Source organism: Ovis canadensis, chromosome 1 (genome assembly GCF_042477335.2).
Source record: "Ovis canadensis isolate MfBH-ARS-UI-01 breed Bighorn chromosome 1, ARS-UI_OviCan_v2, whole genome shotgun sequence".
NCBI lineage: Eukaryota > Metazoa > Chordata > Mammalia > Artiodactyla > Bovidae > Ovis > Ovis canadensis.
Genome location: NC_091245.1, coordinates 255,391,407 through 255,418,539, shown reverse-complemented (window position 1 = coordinate 255,418,539; position 27,133 = coordinate 255,391,407). Strand labels below are relative to the sequence as shown.

Sequence of the window (27,133 nt, the reverse complement as noted above, 5' to 3'; positions counted from 1 at the left end):
TTATTTGAAAAAAAAATTTATTTGCTTTAAGTAAAGCAAGAGATGTCTTTCTCACTTTTATACCCCTGCAATACCTAGCCAGTGCTTAGCACACTCTAGTCATTCCGTGACTGTGTTGTATGAATGAATGACCATTATACTGAACAGACTGAAATGGAGAGGTTGGAGTGAATTAATTATAACGAACACTTCTAATGGTAGTTTAGGTGAATTGCTGAGGGCTTGGGTTTTAGTGGTGGCAGTGCCAATGGAACAGAAAAGGATAGACAAGAAAGGAAAAGTGAATGCAAATTGCTCTGTGACTAAAGTGGGGAATCTGGGTAAAGAGAATGATAATGGTTTGTAATTTACAGATGAGTAAAGAGGATAGAGGATTCTGGTGGGCTACAGTCCATGGGGTGGCAAAGAGTTGGACATGACTCAGCACAAAGAGGATAGAAGAGTTGGTGTTTTGGAGTTAATGATGAGTTGAGATTGATACTGTTGAGTTTGATGTGATAGCAAGACTTTGATGTAGAAATATTGAGGAACAGTGGCTTAGATTAGAGCACACCATTGAAATTTTAGATCTGGGAGTCAGTTGACTAAGGTGGTAAGATGAAGCCGTGAAAATGGATGATCTACTGAGAGTGTGTATACTGATAAGAGCAAGGGGAGAAGGAAAAAAGAGAAGCCAGATATGGAAATCAGGAGTAGGTAGAGAGGGAGGAGGAGAACCAACATAATGCAGGGTTAAGGAAGCCAAGGCATTTCAGCAAAGAAGGAAGTTTAACTTGACTGCTGCTGGTGTGGCTATTCCTTGAGATGGCAGTATTAATGTCTGCTTCATAAGGTCACTGTGGGGATTATTAACATTTATTAAAAGCACTTAGTGTACTTGCTCTTTTCCTTAAGTGCCCAGTAAACATTTTGAAGTGAAATTCAATAAGACAGTACAATTAAGCATCAAGGAGACATTAAGTAGTTGGTAGAGGAAGAAAAGACTTCTTGGTTTGCTGTAGCATCTTTTCTTTAGATATACATTCTTTTTAAATGTTGTAGATAACATTTATGAATTTATTTTGAAGTGTTTTAGTAGGAATTTTCTGACCTGAAAGTATGCAGAATCATAGTACAATGACAGTTCATCTGTTCATGCTTCTTAACCACATCCTTTTACTGAATCTTACTCCAGATGCATTTATAACGCAGGTGCGTCTTTGAAAGGCATTGTCCTTTAAACTGGGTTGAGATTAAATTCTTATTTAACATTGAAATAAATGAAGGTATATTTAAAATGGAAATGTAGTTTAATACGTCAAATTGTATTAACTTCAAAGAGCACTTGACCTTTGGTAGTGGAACTTAGTTAGAGGTAGTGTAACAAAATTCCAATTCCTTTTATGTAGCTACTACAAGATTCTGTCTCCAGATAAGTAAGAGAGCCCTATGAGGAAAGGTGTGGGAGCTTTCCTGAATTCATTTTCATTATTGTCTTTTTGTTTAGGGGTTTTTGGGCAGGATTAGCCAAAAAAAAGTTTGATTGTTCCATAGTTTGCCTGACCAGTTTCTTTTTTCTTTTCTTATCTTCACATGTATTATTATGAAAAAAATAAATTATTTTTGCCTTATCATGATCAATAGCAATCTGTAAGTAAGAGTAGTAGTTTCGAATAAAGGGTAAGGTAAAAAGTCAGGGAGGCAAGGAAAGACCTGTATAAAGTGAAGGAGGGGAAGAGAAAAGGAAGCTGAGAGATAATTGGTGAATGGAGCTTCTAAAGGTTATCTTTTGCTTTGCCTCAGGTTTCAACTTGCAGTGAATTAGCAGTTGAAAATTGTGTTGCCAGTAGCATGTAATTGATGACTTGTAGGTCATTTGCTACATGAAATGGACATAATTTCTTTATAAAATTCAGATATGACTATCATTAAGTTAGGTGGGAGGATAGGGCAGGAAAGGACGATTATGTAGCAGGCACTGTACTGTTTTACATATTAATTTGTTTAATCTTCACAACGGCTCTGTAAGTAGATGTTACCAAAGCACAGAGAGTTTAAGTAACTTGCCTATGGTCACACATTTAATAAGTGTCAGAGCAAGAATTCAAGCTGTGATGTCTCTGTTTTCTTGTAGTTAATCTTTTATTCATCCCTTTGCTTTACAGTCAGTCCCTGGGCCCTGTTGACATTAAAAACAAAAAAAAAGCTTACTGAGATATAGTTCCCATACATACAGTTCACCTATTTAAAGTATACCATTCTGAAATCAACCACAGAAAGAGAAAAGAGAAAAAAATGATTACATGGAGACTTGACAACATGCTACTGAAAAACCAATGGATCACCAATGAAATCAAAGAGGAAGTCAAAAAAATACCTTGAGATAAAGTGTCCACTTCAGTAGCGTTTAGTACTTTCACAGTTTTGCAGCCGTTAGACATAGAACGTTTATGCCACCCCTGAAAGGAAACCCCACTGCTGTTGCCACCGTCTGACCAGCCCCACCCCCAGCCCTCCATTACTCTACTTCCTGTCTCTAGATTGGTTCATTCTGGGCATTTCATATAAATGGAATCATATAATAAATATGTGGTCCTTTGTGGCTGGCTTCTTCCCTTAGCATAATGTTTTTAAGGTTCATCCATGTTATAACATGTATTTAGTACTTTATTAATTCATTAGTACTTTGTTATTTTTATTACTGAATAATATTCCATTGTATGGATATACCAGATTTATCCTTTTTCATCAGTTGATGGACATTTGGATTGTTTCTCCCTTTTAACTATTAGATAATACTTGGGAACATTCATGTATGAATTTTTAAAATTGCGGTTAAAATATACATAACATAGAATTTACCATTCTAACCATTTTTAAGTATTGTTCTTTGGCTTTAAGTATATACAAAGTGTTGTGGAACCATCACCACCAGCTAGTTCCAGAATTTTTCATCTTCCTCACCTGAAACTCGGTATCCATTAAACACTGAATTTCTCATTCTCCCATTCCGCCTGCCCCTGATAATCACCATACTTTGTGTCTATGTATTTGACCTAGGAACCTTATTTACAGTTTCCTTTTATGATTGGCTTATTTCACTTAGCATAATGTCTTCACATTGTAGCACATCACTTTTAAGGCTGGTATTATTCCATTGATTGTACATATCATATTTTATTTACCCATTCATCTGTTGATGGGCTGTGGTAGCCCCCCCTTTTTGGTTATTGTGAATAGTGCTATGTGAATATGTGTGTTCAAATATCTATTCAGGGTTATGCTATTATTTCTTTTGAGCGTATCCTGAGAAGTAGAGTTGTTTGATTATATTTTCAATTTTTAAGGGACCCCAAACTTTTCTGCAGTGGCTGTACCATTTCACTTTCGTACCAGTAATGCACAAGGGTTATAAATTCTCCATGTCTTCACCAATACTTGTTGTTTTCTGTTTTTTGATAGGATTAGCATCCTAACGAATGTGGGGTAGTGGTATCTCGTTCGTCACTAAGTTATGTATGACTCTTTGTGACCCAACGGACTGCAGCACACTGGGCTTCCCTGTCCTTTATTATGTCCCAGAGTCTGTTGCCCCTTCTCCTCCTGCCCTTGGTCTTTCCCAGCATCATAGGGCTTTTCCAAAGAGTCAGCTCTTTGCATCAGGTGGCCAAAGTATTGGAGCTTCAGCTTCAGCATCAGACCTTCCAGTGAATATTCAGGGTTGATTTCCTTTAAGATTGATTGGTTTGATCTCCTTGCTGTCCACGTGATTCTCAAGAGTCTTCACTAGCACCACAGTTCAAAAGCATCAGTTCTTCGGCACTCAGCGTTCTTTATGGTACAACTCTCCCATCTGTACATGACTCCTGGAAAAACCACAGCTTTGACAGTATGGACCTTTGTTGGCAAGGTGATGTCTCTGCTTTTTATTAGGCTGTCTAGGTTTGTCATAGCTTTTCTCTCAAGGAGCAAGCATCTTTTAATTTCATGGCTGCAGTCACTGTCTGCAGTGGTTTTAGAACCAAAGAAAATAGTATCTGCCACTGTTTATATTTTTCCTCCATTTATTTGCCATCAAGTGATGGGACCTGATGCTATGATCTTAATTTTTTGAATGTTGAGTTTTAAGCCAGTGGCAGATTTTATTTGATTTGCATTTTCCTAATGATTAGTGATGTTGAGCTTCTTTTCTTGTGCTTGTTGGCATTTCGGTATATATTCTTTAGAGAAATGTCTATTCAGATTCTTTGCACATTTTTAAATTGGGTTGGTTTTTTTGTTGTTGTTGTTGTTATTCAGTTGTAAGAGTTCTTTATATATTATGGATATCAATTCCTTATCAGATATGTGACTTGCAAATATTATCTCCCATGCCAGGATGGATTCCTTTGATGCTCAAGAGAATTTAGTTTTGTTAAAGTCCAGTTTGTCGACTTTTTCTTGTGTTGCCTGTGCTTTAGATATTAGATCCAAGAAATTGTTGCCATGTCTAATATTGTGAAGCTTTCGTCCTGTTTTCTTCTAAGGGTTTTATGGTTTTAGTTCTTCCATTTAGGTCTTTGATCCATTTGGGGTTCTTTTGTTTTGTGTATATAATGTAAGGTAAGGCTTCAACTTCATTGTATAAATTTTATGTGAATATAGATTGGGGTTTGTAACTAGGAATGGAATTCTTGGGTTATATGCTAACTATGTTTAGCTTTTCACGTAGCTGTCAAAACTGTTTTTCAAAGTGGCTATGTATAAGGGTTCTAATTTCTCCATGGCTTCTTGAATTCACACTATTACCTTCTGACTGGCTTGTTTCAGTATTTTCTAGACTGGCCTCTTTGGTATAATTTCTCAGTTCTGCCTATCTACTGTCCCCTTTCATCATTCCATAGCATTGTTTGTTGTATCATAAAAGTTTCGAGCTGAAAGGAATTATAGAGAATCATGGAAGACAAATCATTCATTTATAGGTGATAAAACAGAGAAATTAAGAAATTTGAGTCCAGGTTAGTGGTAATCTCAACACTTGACAGCCTCCTTTATCCATAGTTTTTGTTTCCCGTTTCTGTGTCTAAAACTATACCTGACTGACTGCCTTAACCAGGTCTCTTCCTCATCCTCTCCCCTAGAACAATCTAAAAGCAGAGTTGCATGTAGGTGATGTATTTGCCAGATGATCCTAGGGAACAAGAGCAAAGGACCAAGGTGAATGAAATAGAAGAAAAGGTGATATAAGAGTGTGTTATTGAATTATTAAGTGCTGTGACAATTAGGACTCAATCCCAGTGGGAACTTCTGAGGATCTTGATGCTTCTCAATTTGTCGATTCAGGGTTGGTCAGGAGTGAACTGTATCACACCATCTGTCCTTGTTCTCCACCAGTAGACAGTTGCCTCAGTGGGGAGCCCTGTTTTAGGGCTGCACACAGGAGCCTGCTAAGTGGTGTCTCACTTCATGGCTTTAAAGAAGCCTCGGGACACAAAGAAAATGAATCACAGTGAATATTGTGGGGGAAGTAAGTCAGAACCTACTATTAGCCTTGGCTTATGCCTAGTGTGGTAGGCAGAGTAATGGTCTCCCAAAGATATATACATCCTAATCTTCTAAACCTGTGAATACGTTACATTGCATGGCAGAAGGAACTCTGGAGATAGGCTGAGTTTTCTGGATTATCTGGGTGAGCCCAGTGTAATCACAAGGAACCTTAGAAGAGGAAGTAGGAGTGTCAGTTTTAGAAAGAAAAAAATGGAAAAATATAAAAGGTGAAATAAGAATTATATAAAGGTGAAACATTTTAGAAATAACATATTGAGTGTATATTTTGAAGATTTTCAATAAACTTGACTGTTTCGTTTAAAAAAATAAGTATGACAGTGGAGACAGAGGTCATCACAATGATCTGGCTAGGAGCCAAGGAATATGGGAAGCTTCTAGAAGTTGAAATGGACAGGAATGGATTTTCCCCTTGAACCTTTTGAAGAAATGTAGACTTTGATTTCAGCTCTGTAAAACTTATTTTGGACTTATCTCTAGAACTTTTAAGTTAAATTAGTACTGTTTTAAGCCACTAAATGTTAGGCAGTTTGTTAACATGGCATTAGGAAACTTAATACAGTTAGAATCAAAGGGGAATTGGACCGCATGAAGATGAAAATTTTTCTGATAGACTCTATACCTTGCTTCCCGCCTCACCTTCAATTCTAGCTGTTTTAGGCTCTCTCTCTGTAACAAATTACCATAAATGTCCCTCTTGCTCTGTTCAGATCTGATTGTTGTTGTTCAGTTGCTAAGTTGTGTCCATCTCTTTGCCACCTGATAGACTGTAGCCCGCCAGGCTCCTTTATCCATGGGATTCCCAGGCCAAGAGTACTGGAGTGAGTTGCCATTTCCTTCTTCGGGATCTTTCTGACCCCAGGTATCGAACCCATGTCTCCTGGCAGATGGATTCTTCACACCACTGAGCTACCAAGAAGGGCTGCAGATCTGCTTGGACCATGCATTGATTGTAATCCTTCACTGAGTCACTGCGCTCTCAATAGAAATTTACAAAGGGTTGTTGATGCATGCTGTTGGTACTGGCTGCTGCAGCTGGTCTTGAAGCAAGGATTAATATTCAATTGTTTTCCTCTTCCACCACCCATTCTAGATTTTCCTTATGCTGGCCAGCAGTTCAGCTGCTGTAGGTGGCTTGTGATCTCAAGTCCCTTCCCTTCCAAACCTGAGGGACTTGAGCCCTTAATGGTCTTACCCTTTTTGGGCCATGGTTGCTTCGATTTCCTGTTTCCTTTGTTAGTACCAAGCATGGAAAAAGGTTTCAGACAGACTGCTTCCTACCTCTGCTGTGTACAACTCCTAATGAGGTTTAGAGTCCGTTGTCACAGCTAGTATATTTTATTCCTTTCTTTGTCTGCTATTCTGTCAACATGAGGAGCTCACAGTGCCCAAGTAGTGGTTGTAGCTTTTTTAAAAAATGCCAGTTCATCTAATTACATTTCAGTTAGTACAGTTATATTTGCATTAGTCACATTTCAGCCAACACGACTGTGATAACAGTTATGTAGAAAATTTTCAGGACCATGAGCTCGTATAAAAGGAGAGAAAGACTAAGCCTAACATTCAGGAGTTGGGGATGGTCTCTCTAAGGGAATTCCACTTACTTGGAAATGGGATGGATAAGTTGAAATTAAGTAAGGTAGATAAGAACATTCCATCTGATAACACATGTGCAGAGGCCCTGCATCAGGAAGGTGCTTCTCGCCTTCCTCCTCTGGAAGCTGCTCTTTCTTTGATTTGCATGGTTGTAGCTTTTAGGCTCAGTGGAACCCTTATTGTATCTTCTGGTAGAAGTATTACCCTCAGAAACTCTAGTACAGAGAGCTTTTAAATTGTGGGTATGGGAAATCCAGATTCCACAAGTGAGTTACTGGGATTGGTGGTGAAAAAGAGTCCAGCGTTTACTTTTGGTTTCTGGACTAGTACATTCTTTAAGAATCTGCCTGCCAGTACAATAGATGGAAGAGATGTGGGTTCGATCCCTGGCTTGGGAAGATCCCCTGGGGTAGGAAATGGCAACCTGCTCCAGTATTCCTGACTAGGAAATTACATGGACAGAGGAGACTGGAGACACGAATGAGTGACTGAGGACACATCCATGTTCTGGATAATAGGGATGCGACACCATAGTCACCGGTTCAGTGCTTATGCTGCAGCCTGGAAGACTAGCAGGGTGGCTGTTCAGCTGAGTAACATGCCATTTCATTGTTTTGTTAATCTGGTTATTTCCTGATGATGCGATACGTGCTAAGAGCAGTGGATGCTTATTATTAATACTATCTTTCCTTCACTATTAAGCAGGTCTTTTGGTTTGAGGTGATGTTAAGAGGGATCGCATTTTGGTGAAGCAAACATTGTTAAGCCATAGGATGGTAGTGCTGTATGGAGCCTTTATTGTGGTTTCTGTGAGAAAGCATGGATGAAGCAGGGTAGGCAAACTTGAGCAAGTTTGGAACTGGATAGTCTGAATAATTTATAACTCCAGGTGATAGGGGTGGACTTAAGTTGTTTCTCATAGTGGCCCTGGAGTGATTTAGGGCAGGGAGAATACTGGCTTGGAATATGAGCGGATTTTTTTGATGGAAATGGTTGGGGATATGGGCTCTGGGTTCAGTGTTGTACATGAAAGATGTGCTTCTGGGTTTATTTGCTATCTCTAGAGATTATGCAGGTAGTCCTTGGATGGCCAGCCCTTCCCTGGGTCCTAAAGCGAAAAAGCGAAAGCGAAGTCGCTCGGTCATGTCCGACTCTCTGCGACCCCATGGACTGCAGCCTACCAGGCTTCTCTGTCCATGGGATTTTCCAGGCAAGAGTACTGGAGTAGGTTGCCATTTCCTTCTCTAGGGGATCTTCCCAACTCAGGGATCGAACCTGGGTCCTCCTCCATTGTAGGCAGACGCTTTTACCTTCTGAGCCACCAGGGAAGTCCAAAAGGCTGGGTCCTAAAGGCTCTGCCATATCAGAGCATTAAAAGATACGTTGTTGTTTAGTCACTGAGTTGTGTCCAGCTCTTCTGCGACCCCATGGACTGTAGCCTGCCAGACTCCTCTGTCCCTGGGTTTTCCCAGGCAGGAATGCTGGATTGGTTGCCATTTCCTTCTCTGGGGGATCTTCCCAACCACACGGATCAAACTTGCATCTCCTGCTTGGAAGGGGATTCTTTACCACTGAGCCACCAGGGAGGCCTGTTAAAAGATACAGAAAATTTTAAAACATGATTAATGCATTTATGCTTTCTTTAGGTTTATGCTCTTTTACAGTTTTTGATTGAAAATGTATTAATTAAGCATATTTTGTCTTACTAGGGTAATACATGCATTAAAACTATAAGCTGAGATCTACCTTTGGATAGCGTAATACTTTTATTGTTGCCTAATTCTTATTGTATCATTTCTATTTTGATTTTCTTTTAAATTTTTTGTGTAGGAGTCCACTGTTAAAAAATACTTATTTGTCTGCACCTGGTCTCAGTTGGGACACAAAGGACGTTCGACCTTTGTTGTGGCATGTGAACTCTTAGTTGTGGCATGTGGGATCTAGTTCCCTGACCAAGTATTGAACCTGGGCCCCTGCATTGGGGGTCAGAGTCTTAGCCACTGGACCACCAGGGAAGTCCCTTGGAGTCCCATTTTTAAGTTTTAAAACATTTAAAAGATGTTTTATTGATGATTTCAAAATTATATTGTGGTCGGAGAAGGTAACTTAGACATAAGTTCTTTGAAATTTTGTGTTTTGTGACTCTGTAATCAGTTTTTTAGTTCCATTTGTACTTGAAAATAATTATATCCTTATATTTTTGTTTAGTGGAAAGTTCTCTATATAACCGTTAGACTAACCTTATTAATTTTGTGGATCTATTCTACATATTTACTCTGATTTATCAGTTTTTAATACAAGTAAATTAGCAGTTCATGCAGTGGTTGAAGATTGATTTTTTCCTTATATTAGTTTTGCCTTACTTAAGAGTGATGTATGAATAAAGTTTTGATGCATTTTATTAGTTTATTTATGCTTTTTTTTTTTTTGCCACCCTGCACAGCTTGTGAATCTTAGTTCCCTGCCCAGGGATTGAACCCAGGCCCTGATAGTGCTAAAAGTGCTGAATCCTAACCACTGGACAGCCAAGGAATTCCTGTTTATTTATACTCCTTTTGCTGTATATCATACCTTTCCATACCTATTAATGTTATCATGATATTGTTTTGTCTGATATTAAGATTTCTGCATCATCTTTTTTATGTGTTGGTGTTTGCCAAAATATTGTAAAATTTATTTTCAACCTGTTTCTCCTATAAACAACTTTTAGTTGAATTTTGTATTTTATTTTTATATCAAATTTGATAACTTCTTGCAAATGAACTAAACACATTTACATCTAGTAGAGTGATTTTTTTCATTGATTTGTTTACCACTTTTACTTCTCTTTTTCCGTCTTTTGATGAGTTGATAACTGAATACTACTTATAACTCGGTTTATAACAAAGTGGGAATATAGAATTACCTATTGACCTCATTGCCTCAGATACCAAATCCTTATGTGGCATCATCCTCAGCCACTAGATCCTTGTGTATTTAATATGCTAGGGAACTGGGTGATAGAGTGATAAATACTGTTTTTATCTCAGTAGTGGTGGTATTTCTGAAAGTAGATTTGGAAGCTTTTGCCCTTCAAAACTGCAAAAGAAGGGAAGGGAGGGAATAAGGGAGGAAAGAAAAACAGTTGATAAGATTTTTGTATTTCGCATGTGTTTCTTTTTAATAACAAAATAAGTACATGCATATCTTATATAGCTTTACCATACTAACATTTCTTCACCAGTATCTGCAGGGACCCATATAGTTTTAATAATTGGTTGGATTAAGTTTTTAGAATGGGTAATACATGCTTGGTCTATAAAACCAATGATAGATAAAATAGAATTTTAAAAGGTAACGCCTTGTTTGAAAAAATGAGATAAGTTTATATGTGGGAGTAAGTAGTAGATTAGAAGTAAGACTTGCAAAGTGGGGTTGAAGACTTGGCTGTGCCAGGATTTAGATACGGAAATAGTTGAGGTGGTCCTGAATTCATGTCCTGTAAGATAGAGGCTGAGGGTCACACTTGATACTGGAGACCAGAGCTCCAGACATAGGGATGGGTTGCCTTACTTGTTATGGGAGGCACACTACAACTGCCTGCTACTTGAGAGTAAAACTTACATGGTCACAGCTAACTCCAAATTTACATTATATTTTTTATTGTGGTTGCCATGTGCTGAGCTCAGTTGGGGAGTTCTAAATAGGAAGAAGAAAACAAATAAAAAAGGCAGACAACTAATGGTTCCTGCCATATGGAGGTACGGAAATTGTCAGAACTGTGTACAAGAGGATTTCCGATTCAGGAGAAGGCAATGGCACCCCACTCCAGTACTCTTGCCTGGAAAATCCCATGAATGGAGGAGCCTGGAAGGCTGCATGCAGTCCATGGGGTCGCTAAGGATGGACACGACTGAGCGACTTAACTTTCACTTTTCACTTTCATGCATTGGAGAAGGAAATGGCAACCCACTCCAGTGTTCTTGCCTGGAGAATCCCAGGTTCGGGGGAGCCTGGTGGGCTGCCGTCTCAGGGGGTCGCACAGAGTCGGGCACGACTAAAGCGACTTAGCAGCAGCAGCAGGATAAGTATATAAAGAGAAGACGTTAGGTAGATGCATAGTAAAGGGATTGACTAATTCTGATCAGAGATGTATGGGGAAATAATGAAAAAAGAAAACCATAAATGAGACCATAAAGGATATTCAGGAGTTTGCTGACTGAGGAAGGGCACTTGTATTGAGGAATGGAATACCATATGAAGGAAGCTGAAAGTTATGATGTTGAATCTGTAAATTTAATTATCATACACATGGTATTCTGTTAAGGTGCCAAGAATACAAAGTGAAATGAGACTTCGTGTAGTTCATCTAAGAACTTGCTGGGTGGGGAGATACTATTTAAGCAGCCTATTTCAGTGACAGGACACACAGTGCCTTAATAAAGAAAAAGTGGTACAAGAGCACAGTGGCCTGCCTGGTGTGCATGCTCAGTTGTGTCCAACTTTTTGCAATCCCCATGGACTTCAGAGGGTAACAGGCAGGAAGGCCCAGGGGTCTCCAAACGGAGGAAATAGGCTGCAAGCGTCAGACATTTTTTATCTCTCCCTTAAGCGGCAGGAGGAAACAAACTCCAAGGGTCAGATTTTTTTTTTTCCTTCTCCATACAAAATTAAAAGGAGGTTCTCTATGGAAATGTTTTTCTTAAACTGTGTTAATGAAACTATGTGTTTGCTTTGGAATTTGCCTTTCTTCAAAATGGTTCCACCTAAGACTGACTTTTTCTTTTCTCAAGCCTTGGGCTAATAATAGCTCAACGAACCAGTATTCATATCAATTGTTTTATGGCTGGGGGATGATACACCTCATGTCATCCTATCTCAAAAATGCATATTGTGGGAGAGTGGCCTGGTGAAACTCTGTCAGCCTTGAGGTGTCTCTCTTATCTGATGAATAGCTTTCTAACAGACATGAAACAGCTTGCTAAAACGAGCAAGAGGGGGCACTTCCCATCCCCCTTCTGATGTCTTATGTCAGAAGCTTTCTCTGTCCCTATTTATACTTTAATGAAACTCTGCTATACAAAAGCAGAGTGATCAAGCCTGGTCCCTGGTCCCGAAGTTAAATCTTCTTTGGAGATCACGACACCGTTCACTGTAAGCTGTCAGGCTATAGCCCGCTAGGCCTCTCTCTCCATGGAATTTTCCAGATAAGAATACTGGAGTGGGTTGCCATTTCCTGCTCCAGGGAATCTTCCCAGCCCAAGGATTGAACCTGTGTCCTGCATTGGCAGGCAGATTCCCACTGTGCCACCTGGGAGCACAGTGGAGAGGCACCTAAATCAGCCTTATCTGATGATAAGAGAAATGACTCTTGAATTTAGGTTCTAAAGGAGCAATACAGAGACAAACATCTTTAAAGGATGCCAAACTGGGGGAGCAGAACATGGATCTTTATGATGGAGCATAGGTGAGAATATGGAAAGATAGGTTTATATGAAGGTGGTTTTGTTCTGAGGGCTAGGAGGAACCATTGAAGGATTTTGAGTAGGGGACTTTAAAGCTCAGATTACTGTGGCTGTAGCATGGAGACTAGGTCATTTACAATTTAATAATTAAACAGAAAATGGTTAAAAAGGGAAACATGGACCTAGGAAGTTTAAATCTATTGAGTTGGCCAGAAAGTTTGTTTGGTTTTTCCACAATGTTTACAAAAAAATCTGAATGAACTTTCTGGCCAACCCAATATATACCTTCCCCCCAAATTTTTAATATTGTATTAAAATACATATATATAAAATTTACCGTCCTAAACTTTCCTCCTGGTTTTATTGAGATATAATTGAAATTGAGTGCTATGTAAATTTAAGGTATACAACATAGTGATTTGACTTACATGTATTATGAGATGATTAGCAGTATTAAATGATTAGCAGTAGGTTTAGTGAATATCCATCATCTCATATAGATGCAACATTTTCCTTGTGATGAGAGCTTTTAGATTTACTCTCTTAACAATGTTCATCTGTAACTTGCAGCAGTGTTAATTATCTTCATCATGTTTTACATTATGTCCCTAGTATTTATTTATCTTGTAACTGAAAGTTTGTACCTTTTGACTGCCTTCATCCAATTCCCTCCCCCCCGAACCCCTCTGGTAGCCGCAAAACTGGTCTCTTTTTCTATGAGTTTGTTTGTTTTTGATGTATAATTGATGCAACACTATATGTCTCTGATATACAGCATAGTGATTCATATTTTTGTATATGTATATTTCAAAATGATCATGATAAGTCATCTGCCACCATACCAAGGTATTACATTAATTATTGGCATATTTCCCATACTGTATATTTCATATCTGTGACTCATTTATTTTGTAACTGAGAGTTTTCTTAATCTCCCTCACTTACTTCTGTTCCCCCCACCTCTCCCCTCTGGCAACCACCTGTTTGCTTTCTGTATCTTTCTGTTGTTGTATTGGTTCGTTTGTTTTCTAGAGTCTGCATATGAGTGAAATCATTCAGTATTTGTCTTTGTCTGGCTTACTTCCCTTAGCGTCGTGCCCTCTTAGGTCCATCCATGTTGTTGCAGATGCGAGATTGCATCTTCTATGTGGCTGAGTAATACTCGTGTGTGTGTGCACACACACAGATCCCACGTCTTCTTTTTTTTTTTTTTTGAGAAAACTTGTTAAAGGCAATTTTTATTTATTTTTTTAAGTTACAAAAATATGCACATGTCAAAAATACAGTCTAGTCCATATAAGAGTAGTTCCAGCCATTAAAGTTATACAGAGTTTGGAAACAGCAATTTATACACAAGTCTTAAAGCACTCAAGTAATGAACAGAATACATACAACCAGTCAATTCAGTTATTGCTAGTTATATGCCACTTTTACTTGAGACTGTTCTCCTTTAGGGAAAAGGCAATATTTGGGCAATCTGATTGTTGCTACTAAAGCTGTGGTTTTAAAAAGTCAATCCAAAATTAGAATAAACTCAGTTTGAGTAGAATATGTGTAAGCTTTAGTCAGTACTACAAGAAGGTGTGGTCTGTATTTCTGTTCCATCCCTTTCTCCTACTTAGTTCTATTTTATATCAGAAATGTGACATGTAGTTTGTGACAAGAGTAAATGAATCGTTGATCTTCAAATTAAGTAACAAGAAACACTGAGTTGGAATGTGGAAACAAAGTTGGCACATCTAGTGTAACAACATGAGAATGATGAATTCAAGAATGGAAAAATGTTCAAATTTTAACCAAAAAACAAAGATTTCTTTCTCTTTAGATGCTGAGACACAGAATGAATCAACTGGTTTTTCTGAAGTTTATAGGCTATGAAGATCTGCTGTTCTCTATCTTTTCCAAAAAGAAAATGTGAGCTATATAACAGGAACATGTTTTATAACATATCTATTTGCTCAATGCCATATGGAAGAACACCATTATGAGATTAAATAATTTTAGCTTTAAGTAGTAAAAAGATCATGCAGTTGACAGTGTAAACACAGGGAACAAATCACTCACTTTGGGGGTGGATAGTATGTAGCAGACTTTTGGTCTGAAGTTCACGTGGAAGACTTAGAAGTTAAGGGTCCCAAAGAGAGAGCCATGGCTTTGTTTCCAACTTTTCTGTCAGACCCTGCTGCAGGGTCAGGCTTATTGCTGACATTTTTCCCCAACAAGTTCTTAAATTGAAATATATACTGGTAATAATAAGTATGAGGTGAACTAGAAAAACATTTAAAAATAATTCTTAGAACAAAAATGACACTCATGACCTTTTGGTAAAGATACTTATTACCTTAATGACTTAAATTCTAAAATTAGGCTACATTTTTAGGAGGTAGAAAACAAATACCCAAAGCGTACCACTTGGCCATCCTTCCTTACTTGTGGCCAACCTCGGATCTATACATTTTTCACTCCTCATTCTCCCACTAAAGCTATTAGTCCTACTACCATTTACTATCTAAAGTTACAGACCTGGAGCTGCCAAGAAAAAGCTTTTAAAGAAGTCTTGCTTTTAAGTCACTGAGTGTATCCAACACTCGGGTATCAACTGAGAACACTTTATATCTCTCGAGTAGATTAACTCACTTCATAAGAAAACATGCCAACATGAAAAAAATTACTTAATATAAAAAGACTATTGAACTTCTCTACATGTGACTCCAGTATGTCCGAGTAGTTATGTAAACCAAAACTAGTAATGCGTTCGTTGAACTGCTTTAAAAAAGCCTTATATATAAACCGCATTACCAGTGTTAAACGAAAAAGGTACATTTTATACTACAAAATTAACCTAAATTAATCTAATAACAACAACAATAAACACTCCACTTCCTCCCAGAAAGTTACATTGTGCTGATATCCCATAAAAGATTTATAAAAGTACTATAAAAAGATTTTATTTTTGCGATATGCTGGGCTCACAGTGAATATGCTAATACAGCGATCGTGGATATAATGTTACTGTAAGAAAGTCATTAGTGAAACATGTATAAGGCATGTAGAAAACTAGCATTAAAGCTCTTAAGGGCAATGATTCAAATTGGCAGCTGCTAGAAAAGGTGCTGCTAGGAATAAAAAAATATTAAAGAAATTTAGTTTCAGCACATACTAGTTTTTAATGCTTCCACAATGAAATGAATTAATAACGCACATAAATTTCTGTTGCTGGAACTAATGGACCAAAAAAGAATGGACTTCTGCCCCCTTTAAATAGCAGCCCAATCTTGAAAACGGAAACAGTCACTTGCAATCTTCCACGCGGTATTGTTAGCAGTAGTCTGAGCGGTCAGCAGGAAGTTCTGGTTGAAGTAGTGTTGCTTGTTGCCATCAAACTTCACAGTTCCACTGGTCACAACAAGAAATGTGGTTTGGGCCTGAGTAGCTTGCTCATGAACTGGCTGGCAATCTAACATATTGACCTGGAATTCACTAGAAGGCAACATGTCAAAAAAATTGGCTAGGGCTTCCAGCCCTGTAACAATATTTCCATTCCATATTAAAGTGGCCTTGTCCAGATACAGCCTGGTTAGTGCCCGTCTTCTTTTGTCCATTGTCTCATAGTAAATATTGACAAATTCCTCAGCAGCTCTGCATGCCTGATCTACATAAGTTTTAAATTCCACAGCCATGGCCATCGGGGAGTCCGAACTGTCCTTTTTCTTCAGTGGCGACGTCACTACGTCTTCTTGTCCCTGGTTCCCTCTCCTGTGGGATGATCAAATACTTAGCAAGACAGCGAAACCCGCCAAACGCACAGAATTCTCTGCCCGCCCATTCTCTGTCCCACGTCTTCTTTATCCACTCACCTGGTGGGCACTTCGTTTGTTTCAATATCTTGGCTCTTGTAAATAATGCTGCAGTCAACATGGAGATGCACATATCTTTCTAAGTTAGTGTTTTGATTCACTTCAGGTAAATGCCCAGTAGTCAAAATGCTGGGTCATACAGTAGTTCTATTTGTGGGTTTTTGAGGAGCCTTGATGTTGTTTTCTGTAGTGGCTGTACCAGTTTACATTTCCACCAACAAGTGCATAAGGCTTCCATTTTCTCCACATCTTCACCAGTACTTATTTGTCCTTATGATAATAGCCATTCTGGCAAATGTGAGGTGACCTCTGAGTGAAGTCCTAAATCTATTTTTGAGTGAAAATTACACATGGGGGCCTTGAGGGGAAAGGAGAATTAAGTATAGCAGTTAATGTGAAAGATGCTCAAATGTTATGATTAATTGCATGTTATATAGGCTGGAATTTCAGGTGACCACGAGTTTGGTGTATGTCAGGAGAATATGGTTGGTAAATTTTACCATAAATATGGTAAAAGTGATGATGCAATCTAAACCTTATTTATACTGTACATTCCCCTGTGCTGTGTGTTCTGTTATTCTTTTGGAAATATGTACAACTTCAAGTGACACTTTAAAGATGTACAATAATTAGAGTATACTAAAGAGTAAGGAGTGGAATAGTGAGGTGGTTAATATAATGAAGAAAAATAAAAAACACAAGGTAAATATGGTCTTGTTTAGGCCATAAAATTATTCAATTCCCTTATTTTACAAATAAGGAAATGGAGTTTCCTGGAGGTTGATGTGACATTCCCTGAGTCATAGCTAATGACTGAGCAATGTTGAGAACCCAAGTGTGAGGTTAAAAAGGAAATCGAGTGCATCATAAGCATGTTTTATTCACGGGGCAGTCAAGCAGGACTGGAACTACCGTGAGACAAGCAACTAAGTTGCCTAGGATACAGAATTGAAGGACTTACCCATTCTTGGGTGCAGACCTTGCACTTGCAAGATCCTTATTTGTCAGTGTAGTATATGAATGTGATTTAAAATGTCAAATAAGACTAAGAGGTACCTCCCAGCCCAACACATTAGGGATAGCCTGAGGAAGCTAGGTGGGGTGATGGTAGAAGAGAATTGTCTCTTAAGACCTAGCCCTCTGTGTGCAGTTATCTAAGTTTGTGAGCACTTGCGGAACATTGCTTCACTCTGAGAGCAGCGTAGGGCTTACTGTTGTCAGGCTTGGACTGTTTCCTATTCTTTTTCCCTTGAATCAGAGAGTGCAGATTTTCCTTTGTGCTTCTAAAGTTATGTTCACCTACACAACCACCTGGGATTCTCTCAAGCTTGGCTGAAGAGTTAGAGAATCTATAGACAGTCCTCATTTCTTCTACATTGCAGCGCACATACCAATGTGGAGGAAGTTTAGAGATAACTGTAAAAAAGACATAAATCAGCTGTTTTGCTGTCATAGTCAAATAAAACTGGTCTCTTTCTACTCCTTTTTTGTTTTTTGAGGGTGGAGTCACCTAGTTCAGCTCCATTCTTCTTGGAAAAAGAACATGTTTCTTTTTGAGAGTCCTTTCCCCCAGCAGTTAGGGGTTAGAGGCAGACAAGGCTGAGTAAAATGCCTCCTTCCATGTCTCAGGAAGATAGTTTGTATTTACCAGCACCTCCAGGATGGATGACTCATGGAGTAGAAAAGCTCTCCTCCAACTATTAGTGGTTTCCTTTTTCGCATTACCCTCTGTGAGGAGAATGAAGTCAGAATGTAGAGCCTCTCTCTTAGAACTTGTTACGCTGCTCTTCTGGATCTGTCCTGTTTTAACCTGATACCAAGCTTGCCTTCTTAGGACCATTATATTTTTTGTTTTTTAGGCCTTTGAAATTCAAGGCAGGCCATATGTTTTTATATCACATTTTAAAATTGCTGTGTTCTGGAAGCTCAGAGTTTATAAAGTGAAAAGAGAGGCTAAGTTACCATGGAAACCCAAATAAATATGTAAACAGTAGCAACACACTGGACCTAATTTACGCATGCAGTTGGCATAGTTTGTGATTCTGATCGGAAGTGACATGTGTTTAAGATAAGTCAGCATTATAGGTAAAATAATAGTAACAAGAAGTAAAACTTTTCCCACTAGTCTGTAAGCTCTTCCAGGACAGCTTTAGTTTTGTAGCTCAACACACGGTAGGACCTTGAAAACAAACAAACAAACCTGGTAAATATTTACAAGTGAAAGCTTGGTAAAACCAGTGATTTGGTTGTTTATAAGCACCACATAGTGTTCAGTGTTAGCTATCATTAGCCTATTGCAAAGTGTTTATATGTACATGTACAGGCACACATACACACAAAATTGTTAAATCTGAAAGTATCTATACTTGCTAATGTTAGAGTTTCCTTAATCCTTGTCTAGCTTTTTGTATTCTTGTTTTTTCATTTTTCTTCCATCTGAAGTCTTCTTATACTACTATTCTCTCTTTTAAATTTAATACTTTTTTTTCCCAGTCAGTTCGGATGCCTTTCATTCTTGTATGTGACCCTTTCAGTTTGTTTTTAACAGAAAGGTACTTTTTCGCTTGTGAACTGAAAATTTCAGAGATAGATTCTAGACAGAAGAATGATTAAGTTTAGAGGCTAAAAAAATCATCTTTTTTTGCCTCTCAGCTTCATTGCCAGGTTCCACGTGGTGATGGTTGCTCTGAATATACATGTTCTCAGGTTTTAGTCTGTTGGGAAAAGGGTATCATCCCAGTAACCCCTCTAGACATACTGGGAGTCTTTCAGGATGAGCACATTGAAGTTAGTTATTTGGGGATTTCCCCTTCTTCATTGTTTACTGAGAAATCTGTAGCCCAACCTAACTTCCGGAGCTAGTCACTTGGGTATTGTCACTCTGCTGATTTTTATCAGAAACAGGAAGTTGTCAGGTTATGTACTAAAGTACACTAGATTTCTAAAATTGCATTTGTATTAGCATGGGAGATTTCCCTTTTGAATCGCTAGCTGGTTCTTTACTTTTTCCTTGGAATATAATAACTGGCTTCCCCCAAATGGTCATATTTATCACGATCTATATACATAGCAAGAAGCTTCCCAGGTGGCGCTAGTGGTAAAGAATCTGCCTGCCTGTGCTGAAGACGAAAGAGACACGGGTTCAGTCCCTAGGTCCAGAAGACTCCCTGGAGGAGGGCCCGGCAACCCACTCCAGTATTCTTGCCTGTAGAATCTCATGGACAGAGGAGCCTGGCGGGCCACAGTCCATGGGGTTGCAAAGATTGAATGTGACTGAAGTGACTGAGCACTCAAACATATGTAGCAAACATGACCCTCTCTCATTCTGTCCCTATCCTGCACAGTATGAAGATGATTGTTAACATGACTTAATGTTATCACTATGTATGGGTGTGAGAGTTGCTGTGAAGAAAGGTGAGCGCCGAAGAATTGATGCTTTTGAACTGTGGTGTTGGAGAAGACTCTTGAGAGTCCCTTGGACTACAAGGAGATCCAACCAGTCCATTCTGAAGGAGATCAGCCCTGGGATTTCTTTGGAAGGAATGATGCTAAAGCTGAAACTCCAATACTCTGGCCACCTCATGTGAAGAGTTGAGTCATTGGAAAAGACTTTGATGCTGGGAGGGATTGGGGGCAGGAGGAGAAGGGGACGACAGAGGATGAGATGGCTGGATGGCATCACCAACTTGATGGACATGAGTTTGGGTGAACTCCGGGAGTTGGTGATGGACAGGGAGGCCTGGCGCGCTGCGATTCATGGGGTTGCAGAATCGGACACAAATGAGTGACTGAACTGAACTGAATGAATTTATAAAAGTAGGTTGGGAAGAACTTATTTTTAGGTGTTTGGCTTGATGTTATTCCCACATTTAGATAAGCAGTTCTCTAAAGGGGCTTCCCTGGTGGCTCAGTGGGAAGAATCCAGAGGAGCCTTATGGGCTACAGTCTATGGGGTCGCAATGACTTAGCAATTGAACAACAGTAACAACAACAACAATGTTCCTAAAGTGGACCTTTTAGGGAGTTCATAAGGCCCAAACTGTTTTCATTAGACTGAGATGTTCAGTTTCTGTTTCCACTCTGAAATTACTAGAGACTGCTTGAAGTGCAGTGTTACAAAGATGTCAGCATTTGGAAGATCTGCAAAACTTGGTGAATGTATATTGAGTGATGATACAATACCATATATGAGTAAAAATAGTTACATTTAAGGCCAACTAATGAATGTTTTCTGCTGTATATTTATTTTAGTTTATGTACAGTAGGATTCACACTTTGGGGTATAAATGAGATTTGACACATACCTGGAGTGATGTACACCACAGTGTTTGTACAGAACAGTCCCTTCACCTGTTTAAGAAAAAAAAATTTCCTTCTTGCTTTGTAGTTTTACTTTCTTCCCACCATTAACTTGTGAAAGCCACTGATCTAGTCTTTGTTCACGTTAGTTTTGCATTTCCAGAATGTCATATGTAGCCTTTTGAGTCTGACTCAGTGAGATAGCTGTGTCCTATGTAAGTTATGTTTAATTCTATAAGAAGCTGCCAGGCTGTTTTCCATAGTGACTGTGCTGTTTTGCCTTCCAACAAGCAGTGTATGGATTCAAGCTGCTCTGCAGCCTCATTCACACCTATTATTGTCAGTTTTTGTGTTTCCTCCTCCTCTGTTCCACTCGCTTTCCTTGCTCCCTTTTTCCCTTTCTTTCTTTCCTTCCTTCTTCCTTACCTCCTTTCTCTTTTTAGCCATTTAATAGCTGTGCAGTGATGGCATTTTGTGGGTTTAATTTGCATTTCTGTAATAACTAATGATATTGAAGATATTTTCATACGCTTATGTGCTCTCTATATGTCTTCTTTGGTGAAGTATCTGTTCAAATATTTTGTCTAGAACTTCCTGGTGGTCCAGTGGTTAAGATTCCATGCTTCCAATGCTGGGGGCATGGGTTCAATCCCTGGTTGGGAACTAAGATCCCACATACTGTACAATGTGGCCAGAAAGAAAAAAGAATATTTTTTTAATTTCCCATTTAAATATTAAATATTTAACTTTTAATTAAATATATTAATTTAATCAGTGGCAAAGCATTTATTATTAAATAATAATTTAGTGTATGAGACCTCGCATACTAGTGGTTCTACTGGCCTGGCCCCCGTGGCTTTGGGCTGGAAGTCTTGTCAGGCCTGTTGAGACCCCAAGTAATAGCCTCCTCTTTGGAAACTGGGGAGGCAGCCTTCATGATTTCAGAATCGCCTTTGGGGTCCTTGTTCTCATGTCTTGAAGAATATCCTGGGTTCCCAACTGAATAGGTTTGTGGTCCCACCATGTAAAAGTCTTCTAAGAAAACTGACAATCTTTCTTCTACTTCCAGTTCAGATTGGCTGTTTCCTGCTTGGGTGTCTAATTAAGTCTAATTTCACAACCGTACTAATCTCTTTATCAAGGGGTCCTTGGCCACAACCTTAGTGTTCTGTTCTGAACATAGTGCTTTCTCATTTTTTCTAGTATATGTAGGCAGAGAGTTTTTCAACTTAATATTTAAATTTCTGTTTACCACTTGACAAGAGAACAATTCTATCTTTATTTCTCTACTTGCATTTTAGTATTAGCATTCAAGGGAAGCCATACTGCTGCTTCTGCACATTGTTTGGAAATAGTGTCAGCCAAATAGTTCAGCTTCATCCTCAAAAGTTCTACCTTCCACTGAACAATAAGACAAGTTGTCTTCTTGGTCATTCTTGCTTGAGAGAGGACGATTTTCTTGATCATTTCAAAGAACATCCTTTTGGTTTCAGAGTAATTAAGTAAGTGTTAGTCGCTCAGTCGTATTTGACTCTTTGCGGCCTCATGGACTGTAGCACGCACGGCTTCCCTGTCCTTCACCATCTCCTGAAGTTTGCTCAGATTTATGTCCGTTGAGTCAGTGATGGTATCTAACCAACTCATCCTCTGCCACCCTTTTCTCCTTTTGCCTTCAATCTTTTCCTAGCATCAGGGGCTTTTCCAGTGAGTCGGGTCTTCACATCAAGTGGCCAAACTATTGGAGCTTCAGGTTCATCATCAGTCCTTCCAATGCATATTCAGGGTTGATTTCTTTCAGAATTGACTGGTTTAATCTTGCAGTCAGTCCAAGGGACTCTCAAGAGTCTTCCCCGGTACCACAGTTGGAAGGAATCAGTTCTTCGGCACTCAGCCTTCTTTATAGTCCAACTCTCACATCCATACATGACTGGAAAAACCATACCTTTGCCAGTGACATCTTTGTTTTTTAGTATGCTGTGTAGGTTTGTCATAGCTTTTTTTCCAAGGAGCAAGCGTCTTAATTTCATGGCTGCAGTCACCATTCATAGTGATTTTGTTTGGAGCCCAAGAAAATAAACTCTGTCACTGTTTCCCATTGTTTCCCCATCTATTTGTCATGCAGTGATGGGACTGGATGCCATGATCTTCATTTTTTGAATGTTGAGTTTTAAGCCAGCTTTTTTACTCTTTTCTTTCACTCTCATCAAGAGGCTCTTTAGTTCCTTTTCACTGTCTGCCATTAGCGTGGTATTATCTACATAACTGAGGTTATTGATACGTCTCCCAGCAGTCTTGATTCCAGCTTGTGATTCATCCAGCCCAGCATTTTATTTGATGTACTCTGCATGTAAGTTAAATAAGTAGGGTGTCAGTATACAGCCATGTCTTACTCCTATCCCAATTTTGAACCAGTCTGTTGTTCCGTGTCTGGTTGTAATTGTTGCTTCTTGACCTGCATACAGGTTTCTCAGGAGACAGACATTTTGCCTTCATGCATTTCTTTTTCTTTGGGATGGTTTTGGTCACTGAGTCCTGTACAGTGTTACAAATCTCTGTCCATAGTTCTTCAGGCACTCTGTCTACCAGATCTACAGAATATTAGAGTGGGTTCCCATTACTTTCTCCATGGTGTCTTCCAGACCCAGAGATCGAACCCACATCTCCTGCATTGGCAGGTGGATTCTTTGCCTCTGAGCTACCTGGGAAGCCCCTGGTAATTTTCATTCTGAAATCTATGTGGTTAGATATTAATACAGCCACTACAGCTTTCTTTTGAAATAATACATGCTTGATCCTTTTACTTTTAACCTATATAGCATCATATTTAAAATGGATTTTTGGTAACAGTTGGGTCTTATTTGTTAATTTAATCTTGTAGGTCATTTATATAATTATTGATACATTTGAGTTTTAATATTTGTTACTGTTTGTTTCTTGTGTTTTTTGTTCCCATTTTTCCTTTTCCTTCTTTTGGATTGAGTATTTTTTAAATATCTGTTTTAATGTATCAGTTTTTGGCTGTATCTCTTTGTCCCTCTTTTTAGTAGTTGCTGTAAAGACTTTTTAGTAGTATGTTCTAAATAATATACCATATATTTAATATTTAATTTTCCCCATATTATTAAATATAAGTATAATATATTAAATTAAACATTATACTTTCCTGGTGGCTCAGTTGGTAAGGAATCTACCTGCAATGCAAGAGACCCACGTGGGTCAGGAAGATTCTCTGGAGAAGGAAATGGCTACCCACTCCAGTATTCTTACCTGGAGAAGTCCATGGACAGAGGAGTCTGGTGGGCTATTACAGTTCATGGGGTTGCAGACTTGAATGTGACTGAGTGACTAACACTTTTACTCCTTCTTCCCCCCGCCACCACCCTCTCACCTCCTCATATATCTTTTAAGTTTCTGTTTTACAACTTAAGCTAGAACATAAAGCCTTAAGTTTCTGTTTTACAACTTAAGCTAGAACATAAAGCCTTAATATCTGTTTAGGTTCCATTGCTCTATCCACTTACATGATGATTGTCATATGAATTGTACATATATAGGTTGAAAGCTCCCCCCATGTAAATGTTACAGTATTCCCTTTCAAGAGCTGTGTATATTTTGAAGATCTTAAGAGATGAAAATTAATCTTCTTATATTCACCTAGGGATAGTTCCCATTTTTATTGCTCCTCCAACATTCCTGAAGTTTTGTTTCCCTCTGATACAATTTTTTTTTTTTTACTAGTTTTAGCCTTGAAACTTCTTTTACATTTCTTTTAGAGCTAGAGTGTTGGCAACAAAATAATATTTTGCTTCATCTGAGAATATATTTATTTCATTTCATACCTGAAGGATATTTTCACTGAATATAGAATTCTGAATTTTCAGTTGTTTTCTTCTAGTGTTTTTAGATATGGTTCATGGTTTCTGATGAAAAGTCATTTCATTCAAATTGCTCCTTATATCAGGATTTTTCAACTTTAGTACTTTGGACGGGATATTTTCTTGTTGTGGAGTCCTATCCTGTTCATCATAGGATGTTTAGCAGTATCTCTAGCCTATACCCATTAGCACCCCGACCCACACAGTGATAATAAAAAATGACTCTGGACATTGTAACATATCCCCAAGGATGTAAAATATCCCACAGTTGATTTTTTTTTTAAATTTATTGTTTTTAGCAGTTAGAGTATGATGGGCTTGGACATGATTTGAATTTATCCTGTTTGGGTTTGCTTATTTTCTTGAATCTATAAGTTCTTGATTTTTGCTAACTTTTGGAAAGTTTCAACTACTGTTTCTTCCAAGTATTTTTTTTTTTTTGCACCAATAGCTTTTCTTTAGGGTTTTCAAAGACATGAATAGCTTTTTTGGTATTGTCCCATTGGTCCCTGAAGCCCTGTTTTTTTCTTTTTCAAAAATATTTTCCCCTCTCCGTTCTTCAGGTTGGATAATTTTTATTTGATCTGTCTTCAGGTTTACATAGTTTTCCCTTTGTGGTATTTTGCTGAATGGAACCCTTTAAAAAGATATGTTCATTTCCTAAACTCTGGAATTTGTGAATATTACCTTATATGATAAACTGGTGTGATTAATTAACTTGAGAATTTTGAGAGGAGGATAAATTCCTGGATTATCTGGTAAGCTGTAAATTCCATGACAAGTATGCTTATAAGAGTGAGGCAGAGGGAGATCTGCTAGACAGAACAGGAGGAGGCATTATAACTGCAGGGGCAGAGTGATGCAGTCACAAGGAATGTTCATAGCCACCAAAAGCTGAAAGAGGCAAAGTACAGGTTGTTCCCTAGAGTCTTCACAGCTAGTACAGCTCTGTCAGCACCTTGATTTCAGACTTCTTGATTGTATCCTTGATTGAGACCTTCAGATCTGTGACAGAATACATTTGTTTTTTTTTTTTTAAACCACCCAGTTTGTTACAGCAGTCATAGAAAATGAATACATCTGCCATCTTGATTCTGCATTCTATCAAGTCAGGTTTTTATTTCAAATATTGTGATTTTTTTAATTCTAAAATTTACATTTGATTCTATTTAATAGCAGCTTCTCAGATTTATTTTCCATTTGAGTGTTTACCTTTACTAATGGAACATGATTATATTGGCTACCTTAAGATTTTTGATAAGTCCAACCTCTGGATTATTTATTGGTTGGCATCTGTTGGTTGTCCTTTTCTTCCAATTTTCCGCCAAATTTTCCTGCTTCTTGGTATGTTGGGTAATTTGGGGTTATATACTGGACATTTTGAGTATTATGTTGTGAGAATTTGGATCCTGTTAAAATTCTTTGGAGAATTTGCTGTTGTTTAAGCAGGCGTCAATCTGATTAGGTTCAGAGCAGTTTTTACTTGTTTTTTTATGGACGGTAGTTCTAATACCAGTTTTAGTTTCTAAACCTTTTCTGTACTGATTGCGTCTGTTTGCTGTATGCACCGGTCACAGATGGATTGGGCTTGGGCGGCATTTATTTTGTGTTTCAGTTCTCAGTGCTTTTGTAACACTTCTTTGGAAATTCCATGAACGTTCAGCTTGGTGGAGGTTTAGTACTTACGTTTGTTCGTAACTAGAATTATAGATATTAAAGATTCACAAGCTCAATACTAGTTGAAGTGTTAAGGATAGCTTTTATTCAGTAAATATTACAATAGGGAAGAGAGAATTCAACTTTGTCAAAACAAAAGGCAGGAGGCTTTTTAGAAACTGGAGTGTGCTAAGGGAAAGGCATCCAGTGGTGTTGAAGTGGGGTTGGTCCATATGCCGAGGGGAACCTGGATTTGTAATTGTTACTTAGCCAGAGGAGAAATAAACTTCTTTTATAACAGAGGCAGTGGTGCAGGTTTTAGAGCTAAGTGAGTCTCTCAGTTGTGTTCGACTCTTTGTGACCCTTTGGACTGTAGCCCATCAGCCTCCTCTGTCCATGGAATTCTCCAGGCTAGAATACTGAAGTGGGCCACCAGGGAAGCCCAAGTTAGAGCAAGGCACCCACCAAAGTTAAGTCCCTATCTTCCTACAGGGTCTGGAAACAAGAATGAGAATTATCTTCTTGAATGTATTTTAAACAGATTGCTCTACGGTTCTTGAAAAGGCAGTTTTAGGTCGTAGACAATTATTATCTCAAGGCGGCAGAGGAGGTATTTATAATGGCAAGCTTTCTAAAGTAACTGCCCGAAGAGGGATTTCAGGGGCCTATCATCCAGTTTTAGCTAGAACAAACAGTAAATTCTTCTGGCAACACTGAACTTTCTCAGGCAGGAAATTAAGGGGGCTGGAGGAGTCATCTTAGGGATGGAACCATAAGTTGTTGGAAACTGTCCTGGTGTTTGTTCAAGTCTGTTAGTGTGAGAAGTCATTTATGACAAAGCATTTATGCTGAGAGTCTGCAGTTTTTATAGATCAAGTTTGAG

General features: G+C 38.5%; 2 protein-coding genes across 6 annotated transcripts in view; one reads left to right on the top strand and one right to left on the bottom strand.

Moving 5' to 3' along the window:
- Positions 1-27,133, top strand: part of NCK1 (NCK adaptor protein 1) — a 70,705-nt gene that overhangs the window by 17,634 nt on the left and 25,938 nt on the right. The window lies entirely within an intron of this gene.
- On the bottom strand, positions 15,775-16,330 carry LOC138426543 (NTF2-related export protein 2). Its single transcript, XM_069565180.2, has one exon. It carries the CDS (start codon positions 16,247-16,249, stop codon positions 15,821-15,823), a length of 429 nt encoding a protein of 142 aa, XP_069421281.1. The 5' UTR covers positions 16,250-16,330; the 3' UTR covers positions 15,775-15,820.